This window comes from Dendrobates tinctorius, unplaced genomic scaffold, assembly GCF_039654945.1.
Source record: "Dendrobates tinctorius isolate UK_male_01 unplaced genomic scaffold, ASM3965494v1 ptg000168l, whole genome shotgun sequence".
Classification (NCBI taxonomy): domain Eukaryota; kingdom Metazoa; phylum Chordata; class Amphibia; order Anura; family Dendrobatidae; genus Dendrobates; species Dendrobates tinctorius.
Window position 1 is genome coordinate 551,962 of NW_027361835.1, and position 13,622 is coordinate 565,583.

Below are 13,622 nucleotides of genomic sequence, written 5' to 3' on the forward strand. Positions count from 1 at the left end.
CAGAATAGTGAGTGCAGCTCTGGAGTATAATACAGGATGTAACTCAGGATCAGTAATGTAATGTATGTACACAGAGACTGCACCAGCAGAATAGTGAGTGCAGCTCTGGAGTATAATACAGGATGTACAGTGGGGAAAAAAAGTATTTAGTCAGTCAGCAATAGTGCAAGTTCCACCACTTAAAAAGATGAGAGGCGTCTGTAATTTACATCATAGGTAGACCTCAACTATGGGAGACAAACTGAGAAAAAAAAATCCAGAAAATCACATTGTCTGTTTTTTTTTCATTTTATTTGCATATTATGGTGGAAAATAAGTATTTGGTCAGAAACAAAATTTCATCTCAATACTTTGTGATATATCCTTTGTTGGCAATGACAGAGGTCAAACGTTTTCTGTAAGTCTTCACAAGGTTGCCACACACTGTTGTTGGTATGTTGGCCCTTTCCTCCATGCAGATCTCCTCTACAGCAGTGATGTTTTTGGCTTTTCGCTTGGCAACACGGACTTTCAACTCCCTCCAAAGGTTTTCTATAGGGTTGAGATCTGGAGACTGGCTAGGCCACTCCAGGACCTTGAAATGCTTCTTACGAAGCCACTCCTTCGTTGCCCTGGCGGTGTGCTTTGGATCATTGTCATGTTGAAAGACCCAGCCACGTTTCATCTTCAATGCCCTTGCTGATGGAAGGAGGTTTGCACTCAAAATCTCACGATACATGGCCCCATTCATTCTTTCATGTACCCGGATCAGTCGTCCTGGCCCCTTTGCAGAGAAACAGCCCCAAAGCATGATGTTTCCACCACCATGCTTTACAGTAGGTATGGTGTTTGATGGATGCAACTCAGTATTCTTTTTCCTCCAAACACGACAAGTTGTGTTTCTACCAAACAGTTCCAGTTTGGTTTCATCAGACCATAGGACATTCTCCCAAAACTCCTCTGGATCATCCAAATGCTCTCTAGCAAACTTCAGACGGGCCCGGACATGTACAGGCTTAAGCAGTGGGACACGTCTGGCACTGCAGGATCTGAGTCCATGGTGGCGTAGTGTGTTACTTATGGTAGGCCTTGTTACATTGGTCCCAGCTCTTTGCAGTTCATTCACTAGGTCCCCCCGCGTGGTTCTGGGATTTTTGCTCACCGTTCTTGTGATCATTCTGACCCCACGGGGTGGGATTTTGCGTGGAGCACCAGATCGAGGGAGATTATCAGTGGTCTTGTATGTCTTCCATTTTCTAATTATTGCTCCCACAGTTGATTTCTTCACTCCAAGCTGGTTGGCTATTGCAGATTCAGTCTTCGCAGCCTGGTGCAGGGCTACAATTTTGTTTCTGGTGTCCTTTGACAGCTCTTTGGTCTTCACCATAGTGGAGTTTGGAGTCAGACTGTTTGAGGGTGTGCACAGGTGTCTTTTTATACTGATAACAAGTTTAAACAGGTGCCATTACTACAGGTAATGAGTGGAGGAAAGAGGAGACTCTTAAAGAAGAAGTTACAGGTCTGTGAGAGCCAGAAATCTTGATTGCTTGTTTCTGACCAAATACTTATTTTCCACCATAATATGCAAATAAAATGAAAAAAAAACAGACAATGTGATTTTCTGGATTTTTTTTTCTCAGTTTGTCTCCCATAGTTGAGGTCTACCTATGATGTAAATTACAGACGCCTCTCATCTTTTTAAGTGGTGGAACTTGCACTATTGCTGACTGACTAAATACTTTTTTTCCCCACTGTAACTCAGGATCAGTAATGTATGTACACAGTGACTGCACTAGCAGAATAGTGAGTGCAGCTCTGGGGTATAATACAGGAGGTAACTCGGGATCAGTAATGTATGTACACAGTGACTGCACCAGCAGAATAGTGAGTGCAGCTCTGGAGTATAATACAGGAGGTAACTCAGGATCAGTAATGTAATGTATGTACACAGTGACTGCACCAGCAGAATAGTGAGTGCAGCTCTGGAGTATAATACAGGAGGTAACTCAGGATCAGTAATGTAATGTATGTACACAGTGACTGCACCAGCAGAATAGTGAGTGCAGCTCTGGAGTATAATACAGGATGTAACTCAGGATCAGTAATGTAATGTATGTACACAGTGACTGCACCAGCAGAATAGTGAGTGCAGCTCTGGAGTATAATACAGGATGTAACTCAGGATCAGTAATGTAATGTATGTACACAGTGACTGCACCAGCAGAATAGTGAGTGCAGCTCTGGAGTATAATACAGGAGGTAACTCAGGATCAGTAATGTAATGTATGTGCACAGTGACTGCACCAGCAGAATAGTGAGTGCAGCTCTGGGGTGTAATACAGGATGTAACTCAGGATCAGTAATGTAATGTATGTACACAGTGACTGCACCAGCAGAATAGTGAGTGCAGCTCTGGGGTGTAATACAGGATGTAACTCAGGATCAGTAATGTAATGTATGAGCACAGTGACTGCACCAGCAGAATAGTGAGAGCAGCTCTGGGGTATAATACAGGATGTAACTCAGGATCAGTAATGTAATGTATGTACACAGTGACTGCACCAGCAGAATAGTGAGTGCAGCTCTGGAGTATAATACAGGATGTAACTCAGGATCAGTAATGTATGTACACACAGACTGCACCAGCAGAATAGTGAGTGCAGCTCTGGGGTGTAATACAGGATGTAACTCAGGATCAGTAATGTAATGTATGTGCACAGTGACTGCACCAGCAGAATAGTGAGTGCAGCTCTGGAGTATAACACTGGATGTACAGTGGGAGTAGCGATTACTGCTATGTTCGCTGGTGGGTCTTGGCTCCACACCTCGGTGTTGTGTGTCTGCACATTTGTCATTTTGGCTTTCCAGGGGAGCCGGTGTCCTGCTTTTGTGCTGTTCTTGCTGCAGTGTACTCGGGTGAATCACTGATCAGATCATCAGGCGCTGAGCGCACGTTCCAGGAGTATAAATTTTCCGGGTGACTCACAGTTACACATTCGCACAGTATCTGCTGAGTAAATTCTACATTCTCCATATCCGAACACTAAAATCAATGAATTTAATTACTTTTATTAAAACGGAGAAGAGACGATGAGGAGAAGCAGAATTAAAGTGAAGGCAAAGCGTTGTGGGGGATGGCTGCTCTTCTTATGGATCCTGGGGGGCAGCGTTGTGGGGGATGGGCGCTCGTCTCATGGATCCTGGGGGGCAGCGTTGTGGGGGATGGGCGCTCGTCTCATGGATCATGGGGGGCAGCATTGTGGGGGATGGGTGCTTGTCTCATGTGTCTCATGGATCCTGGGGGGCAGCGTTGTGGGGTGGGGCGCTCGTCTCATGGATCCTGGGGGGCAGCGTTGTGGGGTGGGGCGCTCGTCTCATGAATCCTGGGGGGCAGCGTTGTGGGGGAAGGGTGCTTGTCTCATGTGTCTCATGGATCCTGGGGGGCAGCGTTGTGGGGGATGGGTGCTCGTCTCATGGATCATGGGGGGCAGCGTTGTGGGGGATGGGTGCTCGTCTCATGGATCATGGGGGCAGCGTTGTGGGGGATGGGTGCTCGTCTCATGGATCATGGGGGTCAGCGTTGTGGGGGATGGGTGCTCGTCTCATGTGTCTCATGGATCCTGGGGGGCAGAGTTGTGGGGTGGGGCGCTCGTCTCATGGATCATGGGGGGCAGCGTTGTGGGGGATGGGTGCTCGTCTCATGGATCATGGGGGCAGCGTTGTGGGGGATGGGTGCTCGTCTCATGGATCATGGGGGGCAGCGTTGTGAGGGATGGGTGCTCGTCTCATGGATCATGGGGGCAGCGTTGTGGGGGATGGGTGCTCGTCTCATGGATCCTGGGGGGCAGCGTTGTGGGGGATGGGTGCTCGTCTCATGGATCATGGGGGCAGCGTTGTGGGGGATGGGTGCTCGTCTCATGGATCATGGGGGCAGCGTTGTGGGGGATGGGTGCTCGTCTCATGGATCATGGGGGCAGCGTTGTGGGGGATGGGTGCTCGTCTCATGGATCACGGGGGCAGCGTTGTGGGGGATGGGTGCTCGTCTCATGGATCATGGGGGCAGCGTTGTGGGGGATGGGTGCTCGTCTCATGGATCATGGGGGCAGCGTTGTGGGGGATGGGCGCTCGTCTCATGGATCATGGGGGGCAGCGTTGTGGGGGATGGGTGCTCGTCTCATGGATCATGGGGGCAGCGTTGTGGGGGATGGGTGCTCGTCTCATGGATCATGGGGGCAGCGTTGTGGGGGATGGGTGCTTGTCTCATGTGTCTCATGTATCCTGGGGGGCAGAGTTGTGGGGTGGGGCGCTCGTCTCATGGATCCTGGGGGGCAGCGTTGTGGGGTGGGGCGCTCGTCTCATGAATCCTGGGGGGCAGCGTTGTGGGGGAAGGGTGCTTGTCTGATGGATCATGGGGGCAGCATTGTGGGGGATGGGCGCTCGTCTCATGGATCATGGGGGGCAGCGTTGTGGGGGATGGGTGCTCGTCTCATGGATCATGGGGGCAGCGTTGTGGGGGATGGGTGCTCGTCTCATGGATCATGGGGGCAGCGTTGTGGGGGATGGGTGCTTGTCTCATGTGTCTCATGGATCCTGGGGGGCAGCGTTGTGGGGTGGGGCGCTCGTCTCATGAATCCTGGGGGGCAGCGTTGTGGGGGAAGGGTGCTTGTCTCATGTGTCTCATGGATTCTGGGGGGCAGTGTTGTGGAGGAGGGGCGCTCGTCTCATGGATCATGGGGGGCAGCGTTGTGGGGGATGGGTGCTCGTCTCATGGATCATGGGGGCAGCGTTGTGGGGGATGTGTGCTCGTCTCATGGGTCCTGGGTAGCCGCCCTGACACCCACTGATTGGAGCCGCCCTGACATCTATTGATGGGAGCCGCCCTGACACCTATTGATGGGAGCCGCCCTGACACCCACTGATTGGAGCCGCCCTGACATCTATTGATGGGAGCCGCCCTGACACCTATTGATGGGAGCCGCCCTGACACCCACTGATTGGAGCCGCCCTGACATCTATTGATGGGAGCCGCCCTGACACCTATTGATGGGAGCCGCCCTGACACCTATTGATGGGAGCCGCCCAGACAGCTACTGATGGGAGCTGCCCTGACACCCACTGATGGGAGCCGCCCTGACACCCACTGATGGGAGCCGCCCTGACACCCACTGGCCGGTAGCCGCCCTGACGCCCACTGGCCGGTAGCCGCCCTGACGCCCACTGGCCGGTAGCCGCCCTGACGCCCACTGGCCGGTAGCCGCCCTGACGCCCACTGGCCGGTAGCCGCCCTGACGCCCACTGGCCGGTAGCCGCCCTGACGCCCATTGGCCGGTAGCCGCCCTGACGCCCACTGGCCGGTAGCCGCCCTGACGCCCACTGGCCGGTAGCCGCCCTGACGCCCAATGGCCGGTAGCCGCCCTGACGCCCACTGGCCGGTAACATAGTAACATAGTTTTGAAGGCTGAAGACCTTATGTCCATCTAGTTCAGCCTATTTTTAGTGCAGATGTTCTGCATTGTTGATCCTGGGGAAGGCAAAAAACCCACAGAGTAGAAGCCAATTTTCTCCATAGGGAAAAAAATTCCTTCCCCTAAGCTGGGTCAACCATCTACCTATAATATTATGTTATTCGTAACCTTCTACACTGTTAATCACAAGAAAAGCCTCCATTCCTTTCTTACATTCATTCAGTGAGTTGGCCATCACCACTTCCTCAGGAAGAGAATTCCAGAGCCTCACTGCTCTTACCGTGAAGAACCCTCTTCTATGCTGGTGCAGAAATTGTCTTTCCTCCAAGCGAAGAGAATGCCCCCTTGTTCTTGTCACCGTCCTTGGTACAAACAGTTCATTGGAGAGATCTCTGTGTTGCCCTCTGATATACTTGTACATATATATTAGGTCTCCCCTAAGTCTTCTCTTTTCTAGAGTAAATAAACCTAATTTTCATAACCTTTCTGGGTATTGTAGTGAACCAACTCCATTTATCATTTTAGTAGCCGCCTTTAAACCCTTTCAAGTTCAGTAATGTCTTTCTTGAGCACCGGCGTCCAAAATTGCACACAATCCTCCAAGTGTGGTCTGACGAGTGATTTGTACAGAGGGAGAATTATGTTTTCATCTCGTGCCCCCAGACCTCTTCTAATGCATCCCATGACCCTATTTGCTTTGGTGGCAGCTGCCTGACACTGGGCACTCCAATTGAGCTTCTTATTGACGAAGATGCCTAAGTCTTTTTCCATGTCTGATTTCCCCAGCAGTTTCCCATTTAGTAAGTAATTGTAGCGTCTGTTTCTCCTTCCCATGTGCATAACCTTACACTTATCTGGGTTAAACCTCATTTGCCATTTTTCAGCCCAATTCTCCAATTTACTCAAATCTGTCTGTAGTTGTAAACTGTCCTCCTTTGTGGTAACCACCTTACATAGTTTTGTATCATCTGCAAATACTGATATTTTACTGTGTAAGCCATCCACTAGATCACTAATAAATATATTAAATAGTAGGGGGCCCAATACAGACCCCTGTGGTCCCCCACTAGTAACCCTGGCCCAATCTGAGGATGCCCCATTAATAACCACTCTTTGTTTTCTATCACTCAGCCAGCTACCTACCCATCTACACACATTTTCCCCTAGCCCGAGCTTTCTCATCTTACTGACCAATCTTTTATGTGGGACAGTGTCACATGCTTTAGAGAAGTCGAGATAAATGACATCCAATGATTCTCCTGGGTCCATTTGAGAGCTTACATCCTCATAGAAGCTGATCAGGTTAGTCTGACAGGAGCGATCCTTCATAAATCCATGATGATATAGAGTTACACATTTATTAACATTGAGATATTCCATAATGGTATCCCTTAGAAACCCTTCAAAAATTGTACCCACAACAGATGTTAAGCTTACCGGCCTGTAGTTTCCAGGTTCCCTTTTACACCCCTTTTTGAATATTGGTACCACATTTGCTTGCCGCCAATCAAAAGGAACAGACCCTGTTTCTATAGAGTCTTTAAATATAAGGAATAGTCTATAGAGTCTATCACTTTACTTAACTCCCTTAATACCCGAGGGTGAATGCCATCAGGGCCTGGTGATTTGTCCATTTTAATCTTATTAAGGCTGTTCTGCACTTCTTCCTGGATGGCCCACTGGCCGGTAGCCGCCCCGACGCCCACTGGCCGGTAGCCGCCCCGACGCCCACTGGTCGGTAGCCGCCCCGACGTCCACTGGCCGGTAACTGCCCTGACGCCCACTGGCCGGTAGCCGCCCTGACGCCCACTGGCCGGTAGCCGCCCTGACGCCCAATGGCCGGTAGCCGCCCTGACGCCCACTGGCCGGTAACATAGTAACATAGTTTTGAAGGCTGAAGACCTTATGTCCATCTAGTTCAGCCTATTTTTAGTGCAGATGTTCTGCATTGTTGATCCTGGGGAAGGCAAAAAACCCACAGAGTAGAAGCCAATTTTCTCCATAGGGAAAAAAATTCCTTCCCCTAAGCTGGGTCAACCATCTACCTATAATATTATGTTATTCGTAACCTTCTACACTGTTAATCACAAGAAAAGCCTCCATTCCTTTCTTACATTCATTCAGTGAGTTGGCCATCACCACTTCCTCAGGAAGAGAATTCCAGAGCCTCACTGCTCTTACCGTGAAGAACCCTCTTCTATGCTGGTGCAGAAATTGTCTTTCCTCCAAGCGAAGAGAATGCCCCCTTGTTCTTGTCACCGTCCTTGGTACAAACAGTTCATTGGAGAGATCTCTGTGTTGCCCTCTGATATACTTGTACATATATATTAGGTCTCCCCTAAGTCTTCTCTTTTCTAGAGTAAATAGACCTAATTTTGATAACCTTTCTGGGTATTGTAGTGAACCAACTCCATTTATCATTTTAGTAGCCGCCTTTAAACCCTTTCAAGTTCAGTAATGTCTTTCTTGAGCACCGGCGTCCAAAATTGCCCACAATCCTCCAAGTGTGGTCTGACGAGTGATTTGTACAGAGTGAGAATTATGTTTTCATCTCGTGTCCCCAGACCTCTTCTAATGCATCCCATGACCCTATTTGCTTTGGTGGCAGCTGCCTGACACTGGGCACTCCAATTGAGCTTCTTATTGACGAAGATGCCTAAGTCTTTTTCCATGTCTGATTTCCCCAGCAGTTTCCCATTTAGTAAGTAATTGTAGCGTCTGTTTCTCCTTCCCATGTGCAGAACCTTACACTTATCTGGGTTAAACCTCATTTGCCATTTTTCAGCCCAATTCTCCAATTTACTCAAATCTGTCTGTAGTTGTAAACTGTCCTCCTTTGTGGTAACCACCTTACATAGTTTTGTATCATCTGCAAATACTGATATTTTACTGTGTAAGCCATCCACTAGATCACTAATAAATATATTAAATAGTAGGGGGCCCAATACAGACCCCTGTGGTCCCCCACTAGTAACCCTGGCCCAATCTGAGGATGCCCCATTAATAACCACTCTTTGTTTTCTATCAGTAAGCCAGCTACCTACCCATCTACACACATTGTCCCCTAGCCCGAGCTTTCTCATCTTACTGACCAATCTTTTATGTGGGACAGTGTCACATGCTTTAGAGAAGTCGAGATAAATGACATCCAGTGATTCTCCTGGGTCCATTTGAGAGCTTACATCCTCATAGAAACGGATCAGGTTAGTCTGACAGGAGCGATCCTTCATAAATCCATGATGATATAGAGTTACACATTTATTAACATTGAGATATTCCATAATGGTATCCCTTAGAAACCCTTCAAAAATTGTACCCACAACAGATGTTCAGCTTACCGGCCTGTAGTTTCCAGGTTCCCTTTTACACCCCTTTTTGAATATTGGTACCACATTTGCTTGCCGCCAATCAAAAAGGAACAGACCCTGTTTCTATAGAGTCTTTAAATATAAGGAATAGTCTATAGAGTCTATCACTTTACTTAACTCCCTTAATACCCGAGGGTGAATGCCATCAGGGCCTGGTGATTTGTCCATTTTAATCTTATTAAGGCTGTTCTGCACTTCTTCCTGGATGGCCCACTGGCCGGTAGCCGCCCCGACACCCACTGTCCGGTAGCCGCCCCCGGCACCCACTGTCTGGTAGCCGCCCCGGCACCCACTGTCTGGTAGCCGCCCCGACACCCACTGTCTGGTAGCCACCCTGACAACCTGCGCCACCATTGCAGTTGGCCCGTCTCCCCCACTTGTGGCCAGCTGGACCTGCACCTATTTGGATCAGGCCGGTTAATGATGCCACAAGACCCCACTATAACTGTCACCAAAGGGTGGGATTTTCCATGTCAGCCCCATTGGTGTCCCTGCCTTACCAGCCATGGTCCTACCCTCCATAATGGGTCACCAGGAGACGGTTCTGCCCGGCGCTTGTTGCCGATGATGGCTGAGTGTTTCTTGTAAGCTCAGGTCCCTGAGTCCTCGATGGCTCGTGTGACGTGCCCTGTGCCATGTGCTGTCTATTGCAGGATGAACCTGATGCAGGTGGACTCGGTGCAGCGGTGGATGGACGACCTCCTGCTGATGACGGAGTGTGAGTGTATGTGCATCCTCCAGTCCAAACCCATCAGCATGGACGACGACTCGCAGACGGATCTGATGTTCTCCTCACAAGACAGTAGCCAGAGCAGCCTGGAGATGCTGCTGCGGAGAGCCTGGATCATCAGCACCCAGCTCACCAAGATAGTGCAGAAGCTGGAGAAGAACCGCTGGAGGCGGATCCATTGTATGAGCATCAGAACCAACTGCCACGTGTGCTCCATGATCAAGGAGTACAACACGTTCTCCAGAACGTCAACCGCGCAGATGCAGGAGGTAAGGTGCAAAGTGTCCAGACCATCATCAGAGGGCCGCGCAGTGTCCGACAGTAGCTCCACACAACCCCATGTAGGGTCTGCAGGGTCCTGTGACCACTCCAGTGGCCAAGAGCTGTCTCCAGGGGTCCAGTCCACATCATCCCCTGTACACCAGTCACTGGGCCAGGAGCGGTCTCTGCATGTCCGATGATGGTTCTCACTGGTTCCACCCAATGGCTCGGGTCTAGGTTTCTCTAAGGCTATTTGTGCTTCCAGTCTCAGCCTGCGGGGAACTCACCACTGATATTTTCTGACTTGTTTCCTAAATGTAAAATTAAGCAACTTTCCGAATAGTTTTCATTGAGTCGTTCTCCGAGCCCTCGAGTGCACAGAATCTGTCACCGATGTCTCAGACGTCTGCTCAGAGCTAGAGGTGGCAGAATTGTGGGAGATTAGAGAGGAGAGGGGGGAAAGCGTTTATGTGATTGGGGAGGGCAGTCCACTCCTCCAGTAGATAGGTAGGAAGGCACCTAATGCTTCAGGAGCCGGAGAATGAGTGCAGGAATAAAGCTGTGCTGATCCTCCGGAGCTGGTGAAGGCCGCAGCACCCTGGACAAGCAGAAGTGACATCCCAAATGAATCCTACGAATCCCATTGTGCCTCAGGGGCGAAGATCAATGGAGGAATAGACGCTGCAGACTGAAGATACTTTGTAACTAAAAATAACCACTAAGAATCAGAAAAGTCATTTGTCTTCTGTCAGTCTGGACCCCAATGGTGAGAAAGCCCCTTCACTATTCACCACACTATACATGTCAGCTCCTCAGTTGGACAGAAAAATGTTTTTAATTAGTTTGCAGATGAAGGCTCCTCGGCGCCTCGCTCTGCCCCTCAATCCACACGCCGGCACCTCCTTTTAGCTTGATTGACAGTGCATGCCAAAAGCCAGCACTGACTGAATTGAGTGCCTGGCCCTGCACTGACACTGCAGGAGTCGAGCACTGACACTGCAGGAGCCGAGCACTGACACTGCAGGAGCCGAGCACTGACACTGCAGGAGCCGAGCACTGACACTGCAGGAGCCGAGCACTGACACTGCAGGAGCCGAGCACTGACACTGCAGCAGCCGAGCACTGGCACTGCAGGAGCCGAGCACTGACACTGCAGGAGCCGAGCACTGACACTGCAGGAGCCGAGCACTGGCACTGCAGGAGCCGAATACTGGCACAGCAGCAGCCGAGCACTGACACTGCAGCAGCCGAGCACTGACACTGCACGAGCTGAGCACTGACACTGCAGGAGCTGAGCACACCCAGTGTCATAGCAGGCGCTCTCTCACTCCTCTGTGTTCTTGCAGTGGAAAACATGTATCTGGCGCTAATACTAAGGTTCAATAAAAATTGCTAACTATTAGATTCATTAAAAATCAACAATATGCAAATGTAAAAATAAAATACATACACGTGGACTGTAACATATTTCAGACCCTCGTCCATGGATTCTTAATCATAACTGGGGATCCTGTGTGCAGGGGGGCTACACACAGAAGAGAGGAATGAGAGCTCTCCTGCACAGACACTGTGTGCACTTGGCTCCTGCAGTGTCAGTGCAAATGCATCCAACTTCGCCTCTAATAATCCAGCAATGAGGAGCTTTGGTTCTATCACCTCATCCATCCTCACCATGATCAGGACTGCACTGCTCGTGTCCATTCAGATGTCAGTGAGGCGCCAGAACAGAACCCCAGAGAATCAGTGAAAGGGTTGTTCCAAAAAAAAACCCCACAAGTTACGCCCTACCCATAGGATATGTGATCTCTTGCCGATCGCCCCCGACATCTGGGCTTTGTAGCCTTATTCTGAATGGAACAGAGCTGCACATACTCGACCCCCACTCCATTCATTGTCCATAGGAGTGACAGACAAAAACGAGCATTCGCACCTCTCCCCCCATTCAGCACGGTGTCACATAGCTCCTATCACATCGGGAGAACTTATTTTGAAACAAGTCTTTAACACTGGAGATGTGCAGAGGTCCTCCTCCTCTCCTCTGGTTTTCATCTTCTCTCCTCCCTTCTGCTTCTCATGTGCTCAGCTCCTCTCTTCCGCTCCTTCTCTATTGGTCTCCTCCACTCCTCAGATCTTCCTTTCCTCCTCTTCTCCTCTCCTCACTTTTCATCTTCTCCTCTCATCCAAATCTCAACTTCTCCCCTCCTCTCCTCTCTTCTCCGCCTCTATTCCCCTTCTCCACTCTTTCACGCCTCATCTCCTTTTCTCCTTTTATACTTTCCTCTTCATCGCTCCTCCTCTTCACCGTTCCTTCTTTCCTCTGCTCCGTCTCTCCTTTCTTCCTCACCTCCGCTGCTCTCTTCCTTTCCTCCACTCATACACTTCTCCTCTACTGTTCTCCCTCCTCTTTGTTCTTCTCCGCCGATCCTTTTTTTGCTCCTCCTCTCTGCCGATCCTTTTTTTGCTCCTCGTCTCTGCCTCTCCTCTGCTCCTCTCTTCCTCTCCTACGCTGCTTTCTTCCTCTCCTCCACTTCTACTCTCCTCCAGTTCTTCTCTCCTCTGTTCCCCATCTTCTCTCTTCTCTTCTCCGCTGCTCTCTTCCTCTCCTCCAGACCTCCTCTCCTCCACTTCTTTTCTCCTGTTCCCCCTCTCCTTTGTTTCTCCTCTCCTTCATTCCACCTCTGCTCCTTTTCTCATATGCTCCTCCTCTCTGCCTCTTTTCTGCTCCTCTTTTCCTCTCTGCCACTCCTCTCCTCCCCTCCACTACTTCTCTGTTCTGGTCCGCCTCTAATCCTCTCCACCTTTCCTCTGCTTCTCCTCTTGTTCTCTCCTCTACTCCTTGCCCTCACCTCCGCTCCTCCTCTATTCTGCTTTGACTCTATTCCTGTCCTCGACTCTTCCTTTCTTCCTCTCCTCTGCTCTTCCTTTCCTCCTCTCCTCTGCTTCTTCTCTTCTCTGCTACTCTTATCCTCTCCTCTGCTCCTCTCCTCCACTTTTCATCTTCTCTCCTCCGCTTCTCATCTCCTCCTCTCGGCTACTCTCTTCCGCTCCGCCTCAGCTGTTCTTCTCCTCTCTATCACTCCTCCGCTCTTCTGCTCCTTCTCTCTTATTCTCTTCTCTTTTCATCTCCTCTGCTCCTCGTTTTCTCCGCTCCTCCGTTCCTGCTCTCCTCTGCTCTTCTTCTCCCCTGCTCCTCCTCTCCCCTCTTCCTCTTCGCCACTCCTACTCTCTTTTGTTCCTCCTCTCCTCTGCTCCTCTTCTCCTCCGCTCCTCTTCTGCTCCTTTTTCTCCTCCTCTCCTCTTCTCTTTTCATCTCCTCCATTCCTTCGCTCCTCCTATCCTACATTCCTTCTCTCCTCTGCTCTTCCTCTCCTCTGCTTTTCCTCCCCTCTGCTGCTCCTCTCATCTCTTCCTCTCCACCGCTCCTCCTCTCCTCTGCTCCTCCTCTCTGCCTTTCCCTTTTTCTTCTCTGCCGATCCGCCTCTCCTCCCCTCCACTACTTCTCTCTTCTGCTCTGCTTCTATTCCTCTTAGCCTTTCCTCTGCTCCTCCCCTCTCCTCTCTGCCACTCCTCTTCTCGTTTGTTCCTCCTCTCCTCTGCTCCTCCTCTCCATCTCTCCCTTTTTCTTCTCTGCCGATCCTACTCTCCTCCCCTCCACTACTTCTCTCTTCTGCTCCGCCTCTATTCCTCTTAGCCTTTCCTCTGCTCCTCCCCTCTCCTCTCTTCCTCTCTGCCACTCCTCTTCTCGTTTGTTCCTCCTCCTCTGCTCCTCCTCTCCATCTCTCCCTTTTTCTTCTCTGCCGATCCTCCTCTCCTCCCCTC

The 13,622-nt window shown here is 50.3% G+C and overlaps 1 protein-coding gene across 1 annotated transcript in view; it reads left to right on the top strand.

Moving 5' to 3' along the window:
• The window catches only part of INSC (INSC spindle orientation adaptor protein), a 395,604-nt gene that overhangs the window by 159,249 nt on the left and 222,733 nt on the right, over positions 1-13,622 (top strand). The window contains exon 3 of the mRNA XM_073550745.1: positions 9,466-9,811. Within this exon, the coding sequence (XP_073406846.1) occupies positions 9,466-9,811 (346 nt within the window). The remainder of the gene's footprint in view (positions 1-9,465; positions 9,812-13,622) is intronic.